Raw genomic sequence first — 21,764 nt, 5'->3', positions numbered from 1 at the left:
GGGTAAGAAACAGCTAAAGCATAAAACCCTAAGGACAAGGCTCCATTGTGAGCATTAAACAATTATTACAATGCAAAATTAGTCAAAGTAATATCTCTGTTTTACTTCAAGTGATGTGAGGTCTGATCCAGAGCTGAATTTACTGTCAGCTCTAGTTACGATGGCATTTCACACTCCATTTTTTTGCTTACAATTAAAGGGGCAAAATCCATTTTCTTTTTTAACCTAGTTTAATTTATTAAATTCAGTTCCTGATAATAATTAGTTTTAGACTTTAAACTTGCCCTAGTTTTATTTGTTAGTGTGTCTGAATTTGTTTCTTGTTATGTAAAAAGCTCTTTACCGTAAGAAATTGAGTACACAGGGGAGATACAGTTTCTCTCTTCCCCCTCAAGTGACAAGCAGATATTATTAGGAACTTTGAAATTAATGATTTTGAGAGGAAAATAATGATCTTTTTACTACCATTATGATTTTTACACAACAGTAGACACAACATAGGGTCTTGCAGTATACGGGCAGTATACTTTCAAATAATGTCTATATTCAAATTCAGTCAGCTTCTATATTTGCGAAAAGGAATCTGCTACATAAATTCTCCTTGCTAGAAGAGCTGCGGAAATGGCTCATTAAAAATGCTGCATTAAACTGAATGTTATCATTAGGATACCTGTTACACATCTGTCTGATTATTATTTATATTGAGTAGCACCCTCCATTTCAAATCCAACAGCAGAACTTCATTGTGCTAGATTAATAAATAAATAAATATAAATAAATAACTATAAATACAATGCAGCAAGTCCAATTGGCAGGGCCAGCAGGGCTAATTGCCTCCTACTTCTGCCATGGCTATAGAACAAAAAAGCCCACAACTGAAAATAAGGCAGAAGAATCCTGTCGGGGTCTATTACATGTGGCCCACCACCCAAAGCCTCTTCTGAGGGGTCTTCCCCTCCTGCAGCACAGGTCTTTTCTTTTCCTCAAGGAAAGGAAAAAACCACTTATTTTTTTTCCTTGAGCGTATGCAGATCCAAACCGACAACAGCTGAAATATATGTCATTCTAATGGGTTCTGTCATAACTGGGCAAAACACAGCAATGTTAGAAAGCATTTATCAAAGATATGACAGGGCTTTCAAATTATGCTGCCTTTCAACCCACTGCTTAATAAAAATGTGTGAAGTGATAGAACACTTTACCTCGTCAACATCACTAGCAGCAACAGGCTTATTTTCTTTGGGAGCAGCTATGCAAAAGTGACTTGACTGAACTTCAGAGTCATAATTATAGGAGCTACAGTTGAGGCATTAAAACAAAAAAACCAAAAACACCTGTGGGACAAAGTAATTACATAACACAAACCTATTACCTTTAAAACAACCATTTCAGGTCTAACAAAGTTGCTTGCTTTCCTTTCCCAAAGTGGGCAAGAATTCCCTTGTTCACTTCAGTCGTCCTGCAGCCATCAGGCATCTCTTGAATGGCCGCAGCTGAATAAGACTTGGACAGTAAACTATCTCACTCTCTTGAGCTTTCTACACCACTCAGTGTTTCTTACCTGCTGCCTGAATACATATAAGAGTAAAGAATATATGACTAAGTTTTCAAAGTTTGATGTGAGGACCAGCCCCTTCTGCCCTCAGGAGTCAAGAGCAGCTTTGCATTGGTTTGGGTGGAGTCGGTAGTCAGAGGAGCTCACAGCCCACTGAAAACATGAGTTTCCACTGATCTCAGCTACAGAAACAACCCTACATCTTGTGTCACCCTTCAGGCACACACCAAACATCGCTCAGTTTTTACACACGTACAAGAAACCTCCCTCAAAGTCTGCAGATGTCAATGAAACCAGGAGCTCGCTAACTGTGTTTTATTTTGCTAGACTGCTGTTCAGCAAAGTATGCAAGAACATGTCTAGCATTAGTTGCTTGGATGTCTCCTGGCTGACTCTTGGCATGTGAAGTGTCCTCAGCTACAGCCCTGTATGCAGCAGTTACTGGTAAAGCTCTGGTTACTGAGGTGGCACAGCAGCTTGCTGTGAGCACCCCTGACAGGCAGGTCCTTTTTAGTTCTTGCCTGTTTATTAATTTAGAGGCCTAGATTTAAGCAAACAGCGTTTTGTTTTGTTTGTTTGGGGTTGTTTTTTGCCTTTTGAGTCTGAGTCTGCCTGTTATCACAAATATTCACTGTGACTTAAAGTGTTAAGAAATACAGCCCTTAAAACTGTTTAGAGTTAAGCTTTACAGAGTGTTTCAAAAAGCTGAACCCAGTTTCAAATGACAACTGATTTGAAATTGGGTCCATCTTTCTGAAACACCCTGTATATATGAAGGACTCCACTGCTTACAGATACACTTATATTTCCTTACCTAGTAACAGTGTATTATGGATATCTTCCCCTCTGTCTGTTTAGTACTAACCCAGCGACAACAACCCTAAAACCAAATTTCCATTGCTTAAGTTCCAAATGCTTTACATTTCTCTCATGGCCATTTCACTCCCTGTCTTCTACTTTCAGCACAGGAACAGAGCCAAAATTCAAATTCACCTCAGTTTCTGAAATTTCCTTCTCTGGTTTCCTCTTTCTTTATTTCTACAGAGGATTCTTTTTCTGTTTGTTTCTATATTCCATAACTGACAAAGCAGCCATTCCTGTTTAACCTGCCACTGCTCCTGTTACAGCCCTGCCATCCAAACTCCACAAGCCACTGGTGACAAGTACAAGACATGACCCATCAGCTGCCGCAGGGCTTTCTGCAGGCACCCTGTTATCTTCCTGCAGGCACTGGTGGACACAGCTGCCCAGTGTGGATGTCCCACCATGGAAAGAGGTGACCTCCCTACTGCCACGGGTATGCCAGGAAGCTGAAGAGGACAGCGTTGTTCTGAAGGGGCAAAGTGGCTCTCAGGCTAGACATGAAGAAGAAATTTTTTACAATGAGGGTGGTAAAATACCGGCCCAGGTTGCCCGGAGAGGTGGTAGATGTTCCATCCCTGGAAACATCAAGGCCAGACTGGACAGGGCTCTGATCTGGTTGAAGATGTCCCTGCTCATTGTAGGGGGGTTGGGCTAGATGACCTTTGAAGGTCCCTTCCAACTCAAACTAATCTATGATTCTAAAATCTTCCCTTTGAACATCCTTTCAGAAAACTGTCATGAAGCCTAAAATCCCACTGGTGACCTAGAAATCTGTGAAGCTGCCCATGATGTGGAAAACTGAACTCAGGTACTTAAACAGATAACACTACTACAAGCCTTAACTAGACTAGTACTAAATGATGTACAGCAGACAGAAAAACTATGTCTCTCCCCAGGGCTTTCATGTCTCCCCAGGGGTACCAGCCCCTCCTGTCCTGAGCTCACCACACTCAGACCTGGGGATTCGCTTTTCGTCTCACCAGACCACTGTGCTTCAGCCTCCACCACTGCCTTGGTATCTTAAATTATGAATCAAGAGGGCAATGCTGTAAAATAAACTCACCGGTCACGTGCCTCTTCCTTGCTGATTTCTCCCAGAGCTCCTAATAAAACCCATTATGTTAAAACACACACAAAGTGGTCAGGCGCATACAGACACACACGCACGCACGCACATCTCTATTTATTAGGCACAGTGGCTTTATATTTAAGGTAGAATATCAGAGCTCTGAATAGAATTTTTAACTCGTATATTAAACAACTATTCCTGTGGCAAGAAATGCATTTCAGCCTCCATTTTCAATAAGTTACTGATTTTGTATGAGTTCTCCAGGGGTATTCAGAATAAACCATGCATGGCACAGGTGTTTGGCTACAGCTGCCTGAAGGGACCTCCGGCAGAGCAGCAGCTACACAACAACAGGACCACCGGGCAGACTGTGCAGAGCGGGCTGGGTTTCTCATGCGTGCAGCCCCCTCATATCCACAACTCTGATTTGGAGGGAATGCCATTAAAAATAACCCATGACCTCCGTTCAATCTTCCATGGCCACACAGTTTTGCCTGAGAATGGTCTTTTTCAATATGTGAAATGAAATAACCCACTTTCCAGTACAAGGTGAAATCCTGGCTTGTGACATCCCAAAACAGAACAGTAAGAATGCAAAATAATTCTTGTCAGCGCTCTCCTGACTGCAGTGGCTATGGGCCAGAATTTTCATGATGCGATTTCCCAGAGATGGTTTTCAGGCCAGAATCTCACCTCATCTGTGCTGAAGAAACTCCAGTGGAGAGGGACGGGTGAATCTGGCTTTTTATGTGTAACCTGCTATCACTTTTTTGTCCAGAGAATTTTGTTCTGTATTTTAGCATCATTCTTCTTAACAACCTGCAAGACAATTTTCTTCAAAGAAAGCTCGTATTAGGCTTTATATCTATGAACTTAGGTTATCTTTTATAGTTTAATCCACACAAGCTTAGAAATCAAGTTTTGCCTGTGGTAGCCAGCCCATCAATTCATTTGATTGTCCACTTCCAATTCTCACAAGCAATTTGACAATTGCAAGTATTTCTCACTGCATGTTACGAAGTCTAGTGCTGCAAAAATAATGAGATCTGGAATTACACACAGTATTGCAAGTCTAGTCATTTAACCAGGAATTTTCAAGTCATTTAGATGTTTCGATAACAGGCATACTGTAGGCCAACCTGTCATATTACTCTTATCACAAAAATGTCATGTGCCTGTCTCCTAGCCTGCACACATGCTGGCTCTGGGACTCTCATCAAACCTTCTCTAATTCATAGGATACAACAGCAAAATACATCATTTTAATGGATAGTTTCATAAATAGCAGAGCCCTCCAGCCACTAAATAGCAGTCTTGAGTTATTTACTAAGGCTTGTAATTCATTAATAGCGGATGTATGGATCTTCCTTGATGTGAAAGACAGAAAAAAACTGGATCGACTTGGTCCACGGGAGGCCCAGAGCTGGACCTTCTGCTCCTGGTGACTTCTGTCACGAGTGGGCGAGGAGGGAGGTGCCCACACGAGAAAGGTCCCTTGCTTGGCTCTCCTGGAGTCAAATGCAGCACAGGCTGGAAAGCTACTGCCTGTGGCCACCCACCACTCTAGCCCTTTGCGGGGGGTTAGGAGCTTTGTCACCTGCTCAGGACGAGTGGACTGGCCACAGCACGCCTTGTGCACGGCCACTGATGCGAAAATAACTTCCCGAAGGCAAAGGTGGTTCATGATGAGGGAGGGCGCAGTGATGGCAGGGATGTGTGGGACACGAGTCACTGCGGCAAGGCAGCGAGCCCCTGTTCCTGCCGGGGACCAGGGAAGAGACACCTGGCCCCAGCTGCCAGTACGGGGTGCCCATGGTGGGACTGGAGCTCCTGGTGACAGCGATGCTGCAGGTGGCAGCATCATAAATAAAATAAATCATAACAGATCACAAATCAACATGATTTATGGAATGTGAAGCATTTATGAAACATCATGTGATCACACGAAATCATAAAATAAATCATAAATAAAAATGAAACATTAAAAAGGCGTCCGCTCAGCTCTGGCAGACCAGAGAGCGGTATGGCCTGGCTGCCCCCATGCAGCGATGGCTGGCTGTCTCACACCACCAGACACCCATTTCTCTCCCACTTTCTCCTCCTTCACCTACGGGCTAAATCACCACGAGCCCCAGAGTGGGTGGGAGCAGGGACAGGCTGCCCGCGCACCGCTCAGCACCTGCCCTAGAAATGTGCCTTCACAACTGTTTGCACGGCCCAAGTTTAGCAACCTGTAATAATATCTCAAATCCCTCTTACTGCTGTATTTAAAGTTAGCTTTACTTCTCACTGCTTTTACTTCTGCAGTTAATCTGCAGCTTGGAGCCAGTGAACTTTCAAGCCTTACAATATGCTATAGCATGGGGTTAACCTGCAGTAACTTCTTAAATTACACGGATGGTTTAATTCAAAGAAAAATGAGCAGGTACAGAAAAGCTAGTCTGAAAGCAGACTGTAAACACTGCGTTGCTTTCAGCAAGTTCAATTCACTTTCAATTCTGATCTGATATTTTTACAGATTTAATGAATCTGTCAGACTGGTACCATGCAATGGGATAAATGAGCATCAGCTTTGTTGTTCAGGCTTTGTTTTCATGTTTTCAATTAAAACAAAAAAAAATCCTCCAAGCAATTAATGGGAAACATTAAAATGTAAGAACGGAACAGCTTTTAAACATATGGGAGCTTTCATCTGAGCAAGAATTTTCTCTGGAAAACATTGAGGTGAGCTCGCAACTTTCAATCAAAGATCTATTTCTAAAAAACTTTGTTGAGGTTGGTTAAGATTATCACATAATAGGTGAATTTACACAACTTGAGAGACTGGCTTTAGTAGAATGAAATATTGATGTCTTACTTTCGTAAGTGAATGACTTGCAAAAACCAGCATACAGTATGTTTCACTGCTGCAAGCTCTGCAGGCTTAATACAGCTCTAGGAAAGCAAGTCAAATTCTTTCTCTGAATTGCACGTCAATGAAAACAAGACTGTTAAGGATATAGTTACTTTGGAAATGGAGGAGTCTCTAAAACGTTAAAAACAATTTCTGTACCTGAACCCTGTTGATAATTTATGTGGCCTTATAACTGTTTTTCCTGTTTTCAGAAGTTTTTCTCTTCCCTGCTAATTGACAGAAGCTGAACATCTATTTCAGTGGCGCCCTGCCAGTTTATACAAGCTGAGGATGTGGCCCATATTTTTCAAAAGGGAGGTCCTTTCCACTGTTTTGCCATCTGCCAGGCTCTACTTCAAGCTAATTAAATAATGTTGAGTTCCAGTAGGCGTTTCCAGGCCATTAGAGTTTTCCATTTCTGGAGTCCTACAGGTACCTAGTAAGTCTGGCTTCAGGAGAACCAAGCCATAGATTTGAAAGTGCTGACAATGCTAAATGCCTTTTTAAAAAAGTCAGAAAGTATCCTGACAGTTTGGACACCCTCTGTGGTCTCCATCCAAAGCAAATTTCTGTAAGATCTGTGAATGTGAGCAAACAATCTTACACACTTGGGGTTACTGAGCAGTTGACTTCAAGTATCTGTTGTTCCAGCTGCATCAGTCACTAAGTTGGATAGCACGGGACACAAACCTGTGTAATGCCCCCTCAGTAGACTGTTGAATGCAGACAGCTCAACCTGATAAACAGTGAGGATGTTTATCACATTGAATTGTTCCCCCTCTTCAGCACTCCTCACATTACAACCTTGCCCTCCCCTTGGTCTAGCCCCTCCACAAGCAGCTCTACCCGTTGCCTCTTCCCACCCGGAGCCCTCCAGCTTCCCCCCAGCTGGAGCCCTGACACCGGCCGCGGGGATCGGCAGCAGCAACTGCCCGCTGGGAAGCAGAAAAGCATTTTATTTACCTTCTACTCCACAGCAGCAAATGTAACAAATGAACAGTCACTCCATGCAACCATAGATTTCCTGTCATTTTTAGCATTTTCTTTCCCTCTCTGCTATTTGTATGATAAACCCACTTACGCTACTGGTCTTAAACCAGGCTGTAAACAGCTGGAGCAGAGATTGTCTCATCTTGTGTGCACAAGACGTACTACAATGGAGCCTTTATCCTGCCTGCAGACTTTCAGCAATGCTATAATTCAAATACTACTAATAATGATAGTGGATGTAGAATAATATGAGCAAGACATTATCATGAACAGCGAATAACCCTCCATCAACCAGAAGCTCTATAGGAATAATGGAGTACACCAGCAATGCGGGCAGGGTTTGCACACATTCTGCTTTTTATCCTGAAAGAGCCCAAAACACCTTCTTAAATCTATGGAAGGGCTATTTCAAACAGATCATACTGAATGAAGCCTTTTTATTAAGATGCAGCAGCCCCACATGCCATTGGGGGCTAAAAAAGCAAATGATCTTTGCCAGCTGAAACTGCCACTGGCAAAGGGAAGGGAGGCCTGTGCGGAGCAGCACAGCTGAACGACAAGCTCTGCCTTCTGGTTTGCCAAGGATGAAACAAGAATTACTCCAGTCTAAATCAGCCTCTCATCCATTTTACTGCCCGCTAAGAAGAAAAAAAAAAACAAAACAAAAACCCCACAAGCATTAACAAGCAAAATGTCCAGCAAACAAGAAAACGGCACTTCTCACATAGCCTCTCACGTCAGGAGCACCCTGGTTTCAGGCCAGACATAAATGTGAGATGAAGACATCAGTAAGATTTCACTGTCATTTCAATGACACACTCACACCTTCAAGTGAGCCTCTACAGAGGTGTGTGTGTGTCTTTATGGACACACCTCTATATAAACTTCAAATGTGATTTGGGTAACTCATCCTACACTGATGAAGTTGTATTAGTACAAATCTGTGCCTATTGTAACTGTCTGAGTCATATGAGTACTTTAACCCCACTTTAATGGCTAATATAAAGAAGCCTAAATCTCCAGTGTACTTTGACTTAAATGACCACAATAGCTCTTCTCCTTCCCTTCCTAATTAATTTATCATACGGAACCAACACTCACAGATTTCCCTTGAAATGACGTTACTGTAAAGGAAAAGAATAGGATTACAGTGTTCAACACAGCTGTTGAGCGTACAGCAATGTCCTCTTAATGAACAAGCTGGAGCTGCCTAAAAGGGCCCAGGTTTGGAGGGAGGCAAGTTTGGGGCTTGAGAGTGTGTAGCAGGCAGGGTAACACCGCGTGGGCAGGCTGCAAGATGCTGTGAAAAAGGCCCAGAAAGCAAAGCAGTATTTTAAAATACACAGTTTTCCTGGCAAGTCACATGCTTTAAAACTGGAAGTAAATCATTGCAAACTTCAACTTTTGTTTCCACAGAACTTTTAAAATGTTTTTGCTTTCACACACAGGGCCCTGTTCAGCATCTTGCTGCCATGGTGTTTTTCTATCTTGACAATTCACTTCCGTGAGCAGGCATGCAGCCAACTCAAATGAGACTCAACGCAGTGAAAAGCCCTTCAGGTAAACAGTGTGATAAGCTAAACTGCAAAAACGAGACAATGTTTTTGGACTATGAGGCAGTTGCTATGGAGACGGTTGCTAATTAGCTGCATTCAGCCAAGAGAACAAAGGGTTTAAGGGCAGACAGGACTCTGTATCTTAGCGTGAGCAATGCATAACGTCTTATGCAATCTGCACATCTATCATATCTGGAATACCTGAGCCTTTGCTTAGGTTGCAAAATACTTCAAGAAATGACAACAGGGTGTTTTACTCCTTTGAATCTGAACTGATTTTCAGATAATTAGTGATCTATCAGTATTTAAAAAACAAGCAAAATCTATACTTAAAAGTCACAGGTATCATGAATCAAAGCATCGAGTCAGGACTGTATTAAACATTGAAATGATTTACGTTCATTCAGAGTTACTGCTTTCACAGCTAATAAAAAAAGCCATTGAAAAATCACTTCTAGGACAATATAATGTACCTGATCTATCATTCTCTCTTGCATCTTAAAAACGACTAGGTTACAATGCTCAGAAAGCTCGGAATAATTAATTCTTCAATTCCTTCCTAAACAAAATTCTTGGAAATATACCCTGGACCTAAATACTGTATTTAAATTAAAATGGGGTATTCCGAACAGACACTGAACTACATTATTTTAAGGTGCTTATATTTTGGGATAGCTATGTATTATGATTCTTTACTATTTCTGTAATGTACCGTAGGCCTACAGTACTCTGGAGAAAAAAGACACAAACTTGTCAGAAGTGACACAAACCCCAGAGCAGCGTAGTTCCAGCTTATGGAGTCCCCCTGCGTTAGTGGGGAACCTGCCCACGCACACAGCAGCCCCCCGCAAACCCAGGGCCAGGGCGTTCGCCGAGACCCAATGAGCCTTGGGCTGGACCAGGCACTCGTGTATGGCACACGAGCACCTCCCAACTCACTTCTCAGTCGAAAACTCCACAAGTTGACTTCTTTTCCTAAGTGAAAGCTGAGAAAACCAGTGAAGAGTCAGTCACTTATTAGAAAGCCCCTTCCATTAGAGTTGATAAGCCAACGGATAAAATACATGTGCTAACACAAGTTTTCTTTAACTCTGGATAAATAAGGCAACATTTTTCATTTTTAAGTTAATAAATATACGATTTAAATAAAATCAAAACAGGGATTTTTTGTTTCATGACTTAGATACTGTTAGGATTTAAAGGGTCACAATCAGTTTTGAAGTTAAGTCCTTACAAATGGGAACAGGATGAGTTCACACCTCATATGAGGCTCTTACTTCAGCAAAACTTGCTGCACACTGAACAAGCAGTATATTAATTTACTACACGAAAGCCTAAGGTTTGGGTTTTTTTGACATTTTAAATTATGAGGCATCTGCAAACAGATCCTAAATCTGAATTGCACATGGATTTTCCACACCAGCCAATTCAGATTGCCCCTAGACATCCCCTCCAGCATTAATCACTCACCCACACCACTGTAGTTCATATTTCTTTTACAGAAACAGAGGTCTGCAAGATTCTTAAACTCTTGCCTAGAAAACAGAAATTATTACTTATGTGGCAAACTAAGTTTTAAACATAAGGGACCCAATTCTGCCTTCAGTTACACTGCTATAAATCTTTAACAACTCCATTAGATTTATAACAGTGTAACTGAGGAGGAAACTGAGCACGAGCTATTTTCTAAATCGGTAATTAAATAGCAGAATTTTAGCTTGGCACAGAGATTATGTCTTTGGATAAGGCCACATATTTTTTTGTTCCTTGAATAATGATGTTACAAACAAATTAAATAATCTTATTTTCACCGGCCTCTATATTACTCTGTGGAAGGGCCACATTTCACATCACCTCATGGAACATCAACATGGGGCTACCTATTGCCTCGCTCTCCCATCCGCTGTCTCTCTCTCTTTTCCCTATACATTTTTGACTCTTTATAACTGTCTGTTATGTGGCACATGGTATATAGGACCACAAGGACCTTTTCTTGTTTGGTTTCAAGAAACTACTATACCAAACAAATGCTGAATAATAATAAAATGGCATTTAGCCAGCTCCCTTATTAGAGGTGAAAGGCATCCTGTGGTTGCATTATGCAGAGATTGTACTTTTCCGAAGACGCGGGTTCCTCTCCCAGCGTGCAGGATGTGGTGCAGGAAACATGGGTTTGCCACACTTGCCCTGAGCTCCCCAAGGGTCACCGGATCAACTGTGAAAGGGGCCCCTTCAGCATTAAAACATAGATGGCACTGGGGGGAAGAGAGCTCAACTCCCAGCTCTGCTATAAACCTCTTGATGACATCCAACAAGTTATTTAATCTCTCTAGACTTCTTCTCTTCATTGGGGTAAAGGCAGCTTGTAAAACTTCCTGTCTCATGATTTTAATAGAAGTGGGGTTTTGTGGTTATTTTACCTCATTTTTATCTTTGCTCAGTATTTCCAGTTCTAATGCATCTTTCTTATTATTTCCCACTTCGCTAACCTCCCACGCCAGAGCTCTCGCCATCCCCACCAGCTCCATGTGTGTTGTGCTGGTGGGGGCTGGGGGGGCTGTAATGTGGGACAACTGCTGCCAAATGGGGGCTGAGGGAGAGCAACAGCCTTTGGGGCGGCCAGGCCAGGCCAAAGGGGTTTACAAACGGTCCGGCCTGCTGAAGGCGCTGCTCTGCCAACCCTGTTATATAGCTCCAAAAGCTTTTTTTTTCACTACCTCACAGGATGGAAAATTCTGCGGGTAACTCCCCTGTATGCAATCTTTTACCGTAATTCTCCTCAGCACTTGCACAGCCTCAAGTGATTAGACCTTCTATGGCTAAAAACACACCATATGCAGTCTAAATGTATAACACACAATATATGCCTGCACACCTCACCGAGCTAAATATACACCTACATAACATAATAACATCTATAAATATGGATCCTAATATTTCTTTGCAGATAGCTCTCACAGCAGATTGCATTCAGTTGCCCAAGCAAAGAAGGAAGGTCCCAGCCAAGAGGACCTTCTTGTTGAGGTCTTTTAAATACATTTTAATTGGCTGGAAAGAAACACGTTATATCACGCACACATATTTGCACGTATATATGTGTGCATATATGTATGTAGCTATCAGTAAGCACTTATTTCACCACTAATTGTACTAAGAGGTTCATTGCTGGCAGTCTATCCAAGCAAGAACTAAACAAATGAAAACGCAAGTTTTGTTCAAAGAATTAAAAGCTGAAGTTACCGTATCACATGAAAGCATCTGTTAAAATTATTCAAAGGCTACTTTCCCTATGGAAAATTATTTTACTACATATTTACAGTCATCAACAATACCCATAAACAACAGTAAGCCTGCTGTCCCCAACCACCTGGAATTGGAACCATTTGGGTTAATATTTTATTTTCTCCAGTGTCTATTACCTGTTAGTTTAGGGGTAAAAACGATGCTGAATCCAAGTGACTGAAGATGCTTTTTTCATCTCCGTTCCCTACTCGCATTGCTAGCATGACATAAAAGGCAATTTAAAGTATGATTTCTATAATATTTAAGTAACCTTTTTCCATGCTAACCAAACCTTAGTTGATGATAAGGTGTAAGCAAGCAATAGTGAAGCAGCTTCAGGCAAATAAGTGTGAAATGTCTTAGCTTTGCTGCAATGATTAGCCAGGCTGAAAAAGCACTTGGTTCCTCATCTGCAATAGTATAATATAGCTCACCTAGTCCCACACAAATTACTGGAATATGCTCCCTAACACCCCCAGGCATATATTCTGTGACTCTCTTCTCCCCATAATTATCAGACATGAAGTCCAATGCAGTTGCCAACACAAAAACCAAGATTCAGCTCAAACCAAATCCATCACTGCCTGTTGGGCCCTCTGCCTATCCCCTCCAAGGAGGGCAACCAAACAAGGAACAGGGTTGGCAATCTGATCTTTTTTGATGGCTCATACAAACATTAACCTCTGGCAAGCTCAGTGCCTCCTTACAAAGGCAGGCCAGATTTTGTGCTAAATTTAATTCTGTGCCAAGTTCCTAAATTCTATCAGATTCCGTGCGTCCATGATGGCCCCAATCTCTGAATTTCTCTCCCCTCAACAAGAAAATATCTCAATAAAAGCAAGAAATCTACCTATATCCAGGAAAATCCTCAGGAGGCTTGACCTAGTTGGAGCTTGCTGTTGTAGAAAGGCTGCTAGAAAGCAGTTGTGATAGTCATGCCTTCTCACACCAGAGGACATAAGTGTTGACCACCGTTTCTATTAACAGTGCTTATATGAGCCCTCTGTAGGTAAAATTGTAATGGTGTTTGACTGACATCCCTGCAACTCCCACAGTGTGCAATGCTCTGCCAGGGTTTCAATTTCGTTGTGAATTTGGGATGCGTTGTTGTCCCTTTTACAACAGGTCTGACAAGCCATGCTACTTCCCTATGTCTGAAAGAGCATTCATGAGATGGAATTAGCACATTTAGGTTCAACTCTCTCCTCCTTCCCCAATGTGTATTATTTTGCTCACAAAAACATGTCTTTTAATCATCCAATGTTAAAATTTCAGTATGCCTAGAACAATACCAGAAAAGCTTCAGAGGAGGCTTTTTCTATTAGCTAAATCATGACTTCTACTGAAAGTCTGTAAACTGTTAATCCACTAGTGCCCAATTCCTTAAACTATATGGCCAGACTAAAATCATCTGGAAGCCCAGACTCTGAAGTGTTTCTCTCTGATGTTCCAGACCAAATGTCCCACATTACATTGTTTGTAGGATAGGAAAATATTAATGCAACTATATGACTACAACTTCTGAAGGGCATCACAAAAAAATCCTGCATGCATCTGTGAGGAAATCCCTGTAAGGCACAGTTAAGATACATATTAATTTTGAATAGCATGGCCCTCAGGGAATTGTGTAAGACTCGTGTCACAACAACCACAGCATTTACTCTCCAGCAATTAGCCCGGGCTTGCTCCTGTGCAGTGTTGGGTGGGATCTAAGCCCGCTTCTCGGGAGACTGTATGTCCCCAGAAAACCAAAGATGATGTATCAAGTTCTTTGTGCTGCCGTGGCCCCTTGTTGCCTGCAGTGTTATTTGCGATCACACCACACTGAGCAAACCCACTAGGGGAGACGGGGAACATGAGGATGAAGTTTCCTTCCCGACACGGTTGGGATGCCTGGCTTTCACCACACATCTCACTGGCCTCAGCTCTGCCTGGCTGGGGATCTCCAGTTCCAGCAGCTCTTGGGTGCTGGTGTGAGCCATGTTGATGGTGCTGACTGTGGTGGTGGGTCCTTGTGGTGAAGGGTTCCATTTTTTATCAATTTTTTTCTATTACTGGTCATGTAAAATGCTCTCTGCACTGTCCAAGTCTCTCTCTTTATAAAATATCAGTTTCTATGTTTTCTTACCTCTTCTGCTTCCGTAAGGATGCCCAGAACAGGGGTGTGTAACATGAATATAACTCAGCTTCCACATCCCTACATAAGCACTTTGCTGGGGACAATGGGCTGCTGCTATGATCATGTGAGATAATTAAGCCAGTATTTGAAGCTCATAGGAAAGAAGACACTTCTACCATAATCTCCTACTGGTCTCATGAAGCAGAATCCAAACCTACCAGCCCAATATAACCCTTAAGAGCACATAGGCCTTACTTGTCTAACTCAAGTAGTCCCCAGCTTGTCTGAACCAGAAGGTGCTCACCCTGAGATGCTTCTAGAAAAGATCCCAGTTCTGCAAGGAATTTGATCAAATAAATGAGTACATTTTATTTTGTGCTATCTACATGCAGGATTTTCAATTCTCTTGAGCTCTCAGTACTGTGCAACCAACTAACACACTAGATCAGCCTAATCATGGCTGTTTTAACTACCTCCTAGCATGACAACCCTATTTCTTAAGGCTGCAAAAATATGCCTTCTGCAATTACAGGATCACAAGTTCATCTTGTGAAATCAGTGATGGAAGAAAAATGAGCTAATATAAATCATACTAGACAATCACCTAAAAGCATCCTGGATGTTCTAGTGAGGTTGCATCACTTCACTGCTCTCATGCTAACATGCATTATTTCTAAAAAAGGGCTTTACTAAAGGAACAATGTCATAAAGGAAGAACATCCTCTCACTCTGTTTAGTACAGCCAATTGGAATAGGAGTAGCCATTAAATGATTTTTAAGTGGTCAAATGCCTGATCTGAACCTGCCCTTGTAGCTTCCACTTAGTGCCAGGGAAGAACTAATGCTGCTACAATAGTAACTCCTCTATACAAGGTACCCACTAAACACTGGAAGACTCGGGCAGTAGCCATACAGTTTACTTGACACCGTTTCTCACAAACAGGCTATAAACAACCTTCTGTGAGTTATTCTTTATATGGATGACTAAAAAGAACATAGTAGAAGGAGGACAAAACCCAAATTGCTGGAAAGCACTTCTAAAGGATGTCCTGCTCTTTTTTGATGCATGATTTTTGAGCAAAACTTTCTAGTCTAACTTCCCATTTCCTTTGGAACACATCGTTCTCCCGACCCCACGCAGCAGGATGGAGTGCTTGACCGCTGTGCTACGTATGACCTTGCACGCACAATATTACTCGCACTTCAGATGTGGAGCTTCCCACAGCCCGCTCACTCCTGCCTGCTCCCCAGGTAGGAGCTGATATCCTTATCATGCACAGATCTGATAGTCCCGCTTAGGTTCCTCCCTTGAGGATGGCAGCTTAGTACTATCTTCATGAAGACTCTACCACTTTATCCCAAATCATTAACAGTTTACTCTTGAAAGCCCAAATGGAAAGATTAAACTGTGCTCCCCTACATTTCGGAAATCCTCGACAACGAGGAAGCCAAATACCCTTCATTCCTAATGACTGCAATGCCTCTTGCTCAGCTCACAAAACCAGATTGGCTCCTTGCAAGCACAGCATGCTGATGTTACAGGAATGTCACCAGACTGCAAAATGTTTATAGGCATATTTGTTCATAATCTGAACAACTTAAGTAGTAAATTTTCCAATAGACACTGTATCTTTGGGCCCTCATTTTCTCCACGTTAAGCGATTGCTCCATGGCTGTGCTGAGCCATGACGTAACCCAGCGAGCAATCGCAGCATCGCCAAAATGCTTCTAGACAGATTTGTTTACAATCCAAGAAACCCAAATAGTAACTTTCATAATAGGAGTCTTGTCTCCAGTGCATTTTGTGTATGTTGCTGTGAGACCAAAAATAAAAAAAATAAAATTAAAAAAAAAAAAGAATACAAGAGCGTATCTTTATACAATGATTGCAATAACAGATGAATAAACATGCAACCTGATACTTCACATCTGGTATTTCATCACTCCAAATACCTTATTCACATTCAAATATATTTAGTACTGTGGAAACTTTATAAGGTAGTGATGTCTTTATAGAGGCAGTAACTTGTATGGAACTTTTAAAATTAAAAGCAACAGTAAAAATAATTTGTAACATGTTACTGTATTCTTCATAAAGCTAGTTACCTCGCAGTTTCCTAACAGAAACCCAGAAAAACATCTAATAACAGCAGTTAGCTACAGAATCACACAAACCTACAGAACAGGATTTCTTCTGCCAATGTACTAGTTCAAAGTTCTGTTTTATTATTTAATTTATACAAGGTGCTTTGGAAATGAAGAGTACTATAACTCACCATGCAAATATTCTATCATCTAAGCAGAAATTTTCCCTTTACTATCATGGTAATGCAGGCCAAGAGATTTTATGCATGACCTAATAAACATATACAACAGTTTTGAAAGGCTGGTATGCACCTTTTCACATTAATTAGTACTCATTCTTCTCTATAAAACAACTAAACACGCTACAAAACTTCCTTTTAAAATAATCATTAATATACTCTTAAGTAGTCTTGTTGCAGAGATGAATACCTCCGATGCAAATCACAATGACTAATTTCATTCATAATTGAAGAGCTGTTTACAGGTCTCAAAAATTAAGATCAAACAATTTTCGTGTCTTAAAGGCAAAAGCCACCTTTGCTACCTCAAGGCAAAGTTAGCAATGCTGATAGTAACACGTCTGCAGGCATTATTACACTTGCTACCAACTTATGCTACTGTGGCACTGTCCCTAGAGCTGCACTAAAGCTTCATCTCCCTATAGCTAAATTTAAAAATACATTTAAAACAAACAAACAAACAAACAAACACAACAACAACAAAACATGCACAGAGGGCCAAATCCATTCCCATGGTAACTCCAGCGACTTCAGTGTTACACCAGGGATAAAAGTAGAGCATTTCACAGCAGCTTTCATTCTTGTAATCTTTTCCAAAAGACTCTCCCAGGAGCAAAGACAAGCACAGGCAAACATCCTGCCAATAAGTGAGTTCACAGGAATTGCTACGAGTAACTAAACTGTCAGCAGTAACAGACCAACAACTGGAACAAAGTACAAATGCAGGACAGCCAATGCCCTCTAATGGGCTAGAGCTTTACTATGTGCTGGATAAACGAGGACACAGAAATTCATCAGAATTGATCTAGGAGAGGGGACACAAATTATATGGTGTCCCACTTCATACTAGTGGGCAATATTTGTGTTTTATCAATACTTCTTTTCAAATGGTACAGATGAAAAAAATTCTTACCAATACCTTGCAAAACTAATGAAAATGGGTCTAAGAGTTGAGTCTTTCCTCCATGGGCTATGCTCAACAAAGACTGTGAGCATCAATTTATAGATGTGTTCCTTTACCCCCCTTCAGACTTTTGTATTTATTCCCTCCTCATTATTTTTTTTTTAAATTTTATTTACTACTAGTGAGTACTGTGTTGGGAGCAAACCAAAACTGTGAGAGCGCTGCAATCACACACATGGACAGGGAAGGGGAAAAGTGGCAGCACTTATCACTGGTCCCTTGGCCTTCCCGCACACTCCCTCTCTCTCAAGAATTTCCAAACTATGGTTCCTGGAATTTGCCTCTCTGAACCAAAACAAGTGTCTTTACTTCTTACCCAATCATTTCCTATAAACGTAAAAACAAGAGTTTCGTTAAGCTCTTATTTTGCTTTCTGAAGGTTTCAAGGAGCCATAACCCTGTACTGGTGGCAGGGTCAGCGGCAGCCTGAACTGCTCCAGGTCACGGCTTCGTCCTTAGAGCCCAAGGATGCCCCAGGGCCAAAACAAAGTCAAGACATCCCCTTCTCCCTCCCCAGCCACAGGACCTGCAACCTCTTCCTGTGGGGATAGGATTGAAAGTCTTTTGTTCTCATCATCCTCTGGTGCTGTAAGTTACTTTTTCGGGAAGGCAAGGGGAGAGGAAAACGCCCTCCCCTTCCCCTCCCTCCTTGGTGGAAGATCACAGCTGTAGAGGAACAGCTGAAGCGATGCCGGCTGTCCAGAGAGGTCACAGATGTCCCTGGTACTGCTGGGGTGGCTGTGCCAGTGCGAGTCCCCCGGTTCCGAGCCCCCCAGTCCCGCTCGAGTGGCCCTGGGCGCAGCCCTCTCGGAAATGCCACTTTTAAGGACAATTTTAGACCACCACAAAGAACAGTGAAGAAACTCTGGCTTCTGCTAACATATAAAAGTCACAAAGCTCTCATTAAATCAAAGGCAGAAACTTAAAATATTTCTTCAAGCAAAATCTCTGCTCTTCCCAAAGTCTCTCTCCAAAGATAAAAAACTACAATTGCTTAATCCACGGGGAGTGATCATTATATTTGCCTCTGTAAAGATCACATTTGTACAAGTGCCTATATCTAAGGTAATTTCAGTCAGAAAATGAAATGGTGCTCTCTTGACCTTTGTCTTACATGGTTCATGAATTACTGACACATTACAATATTTCCCAACACTACGGAGGCTTAGAGATATTGCAGTGTCTCTCCTGTAAGTGAAATAAACTTGGTATGCCACTAAAAGGCATTAAATTATTTTCATTATGCCACACAGAATCTAAAACACTTACACTGTTTTGATTTCAAAATCCTTGGAGAACAATTATGCTCTCAGGGCCATAAGACTCTATTAGAAAGTCCTCAGAAATTTAGCATGGTTTCAATAAATCCTCAAACACTACAAAGCAGTTACTCAGCTTGAAGAATGAAAACATGAGTTCATCCACTGTAAAGTCAGGATGTAAATTCTGATTATATAGTACCCTGCACTTCCTAACACATTTTTTCTTCCCAGTCAGGGCAACACTTTAGGTCAAGTTTTCAGCATCATACAAGCATACCTGCTTTTTTGATTGAAAATAAACAATATTTGATTTAGGATGAGCATAAATATATGAGATGTGCATATATGCTTATGGTATTACTAGCTAGCAGTATTAATCAGCACTTAGATACGCATAAATGGTTTTCTACATATATAATTTAACAAATGTTAACATTCAGGATTAGAGCAACATTAAATTAAATCAGTGATTTTAAACATGAATGGATAAATATGTTAATTTCTTTATACAAAGGCACAAAGAATCCTTCAAAACACCAAAAATCAGGTTTGGGGAGTGATTACTGTGGTTGTAGGGATCCCAATTTAAAAAACTGCAGCCACCCTTATTTTGGCTGATGAGGCTGTTCAAGCCTAACTAGAGCTTTTGAGGATAAATACACAATAAGCTTGTTTGTATATGCATGCTTATATCCTCCTAGAAAGAGCACAACCTTCTAATTAAGCCAATCATCTCCTCTTTCCAAAGGAAAGTAACAACACCGAAACGCAATCCAAACAGGCGGAAGGAGAGGACAAGAGAAATTATATTCCCTTGTGCAAGGAGAGAAGGAGATGGGGGGAGGAACAGAGGAAAATAGCAAACACAAGGAGGAAACGGGGCCGTCAACTTTCCACCGGGGGCAGCTGAGATGCTTCATGCTGGCTGTGCTGTGCCAGACCCTGCACGGACAGGGGCTGTGGGTTGGGGGGCAGCTCCTGTAGCTGCCGTGGGTTGGGGGGTAGGTCCTGTGGCTGCTGTGGGGGAGGCGGTGGGTTGGGGGGCAGCTCCTGCGGCTGCCATGGGTTGGGGGGCTAGGTCCTGTGGCTGCTGTGGGGGAGGCGGTGGGTTGGGGGGCAGGTCCTGTGGCTGCTGTGGGGGAGGCGGCGGGTTGGGGGGCAGGTCCTGCCCGCCATCAGCAGCACCAGCAGCCGCGGTGCCCCTGTTTCCATGAGCTCAGCCAGGGTGTAGGGGGGGCACAGCTGGTGGCAGCTGCAGCACCATCTGCTCGGGGCGCCCCCCCGGGCGGCTGCTGCCCCCGCCGCCCCCTCCTGCAGGCAGGGACAAGGTGGGCTGGGAGCCTGGTCCCCCCCCACCAAAAACAGGCACTGCGGAGCAGGAGGCTGGAGCATGGGCAAGTTTGCAAAATGGAAAAGACAAAGCGACAGAGTGAGAGAGCTCGGACAAGAGGGACGAAAGCGGAGGAGCCCCGGAGAGTGCGTGCAGATGTCAGTGTCCTTCGGCGGAGCGTATATTTATGGAATGCTGTCAGCACGTCATCTGATTTATAGCAGTTTGCACGAAGAGAAGGGGAAAGAAAAAAAAATAAAAGGCACAAAAGCACCCCTAACTTGCCTCTTCCATCGAGAGGCTTCTGAATGCAACAAGAACTTTATGACTTCACAATTTAACATTACGTATTTTGCCACGCCATTACACAGACTGTATTTCCCATTTCTCTTTCTGCACCATTTATTGAAGAATACTTTTTTTTTTTTTTAATGCTCAAGGAGTGACACATTTAAAAGCTTCCTTTAAACATTCCCATTCAGTCACAGCATAGCACTTATTAAAGGCACAATTCTGCATCAATATTGCTTCCTAGTGCCAGTGGTGAAGGCACCAATCTGGACAGTCCTGAGCAATGCATCAGCCCAGCTGAGCTCCCTCAACTTCACAGGTTTCTTCAAGATTCACTCCATACCAAAATCAAAGCCAGGGATTTTGTGTAAAAACAAGCTGTGCTTTACAGTTCTCATTTGGACACTTATTTCCAAAGGCTAAATGTGTACCACTTACCATACATTTTGCCTTCATCTGATAAGATGATTTTCCTCCTCCCACATGGTGGATAGATAGCTAGGGCCTCCTGAAAGCTCTGTTCAATGTCAGGGCTCCAGACACCTTCTGCATCGTTGTCAATAGGTTTATCTGCAGAATCACTCATTCTTTCAATATCTTCGGCAGGACTCTCGCTGCCGCTCCAGCTGCTGGGCTCAATGGTGATGGCTGGGGTCTCCAAGCCTAAGCCTGGAGTCTCAAAGGAAATAAACCTACAAAACAAACAAACAAACAACCCCAAAAGGCATTAAAAACATGGAACTTCAGGCAGACATTTCTGTCTACTTCTGATACTAAGTTAACAGCAGCTGAGCAGCAATGGCAGTAACACAGGGAAGCACCCAGGAAAAGTAAAAAATTAATAACCATTCTACCTGAAATCAGCAGAGGTGGAGTGATAAGGATTGTCAGAAAGAGAACTCTTTACCACATATTTTCTGTGTGCAACTACATGAAAGCGTGCAGTTCATTTTTCACAGATAGTCAAAGTGGGTCTTAACGCTGGGGAAAGCTCTGCAGCACAGGACACATTTCATCTGGCTGAAGACTGGCACCCTTAAAACAACAGGCCAGATCCTCGGGCAGGGGTAAATCACACTGGCTGGAAGGCAAATACCAGTTATGCCACAGTGACCACCAGAGCCTAAAACCACTTAAACCGAAAAACAAAAGCAAAAACTATTGTTCACATTCATCCAGATGTCAGTGGAGTAAATGGAATTACACTAGAGATGACACAGCTCAATGTGATTAACCAGAAAAGGCTGTAATTTTCAGATGGTACT

General features: G+C 42.3%; 1 protein-coding gene across 2 annotated transcripts in view; it reads right to left on the bottom strand.

The window, feature by feature from the left end:
• The window catches only part of TEAD1 (TEA domain transcription factor 1), a gene marked incomplete at both ends in the record, with an annotated part of 100,193 nt that extends 79,063 nt beyond the window's left edge, over positions 1-21,130 (bottom strand). Inside the window, one exon of one of the 2 annotated variants that reach the window (XM_080346181.1) lies at positions 20,934-21,130. In XM_080346181.1, coding sequence (XP_080202307.1) covers positions 20,934-21,085 — 152 coding nt within the window. The remainder of the gene's footprint in view (positions 1-20,933) is intronic. The other variant, XM_080346180.1, reaches the window with a different exon arrangement.
• Positions 21,131-21,764: the final 634 nt, after the last annotated feature.

Source organism: Nesoenas mayeri (assembly GCF_963082525.1).
Source record: "Nesoenas mayeri genome assembly, chromosome: 5".
Taxonomy (NCBI): domain Eukaryota; kingdom Metazoa; phylum Chordata; class Aves; order Columbiformes; family Columbidae; genus Nesoenas; species Nesoenas mayeri.
Note: the sequence above shows the minus strand (reverse complement) of the source record. Positions and strands in the feature narration are given on the sequence as shown.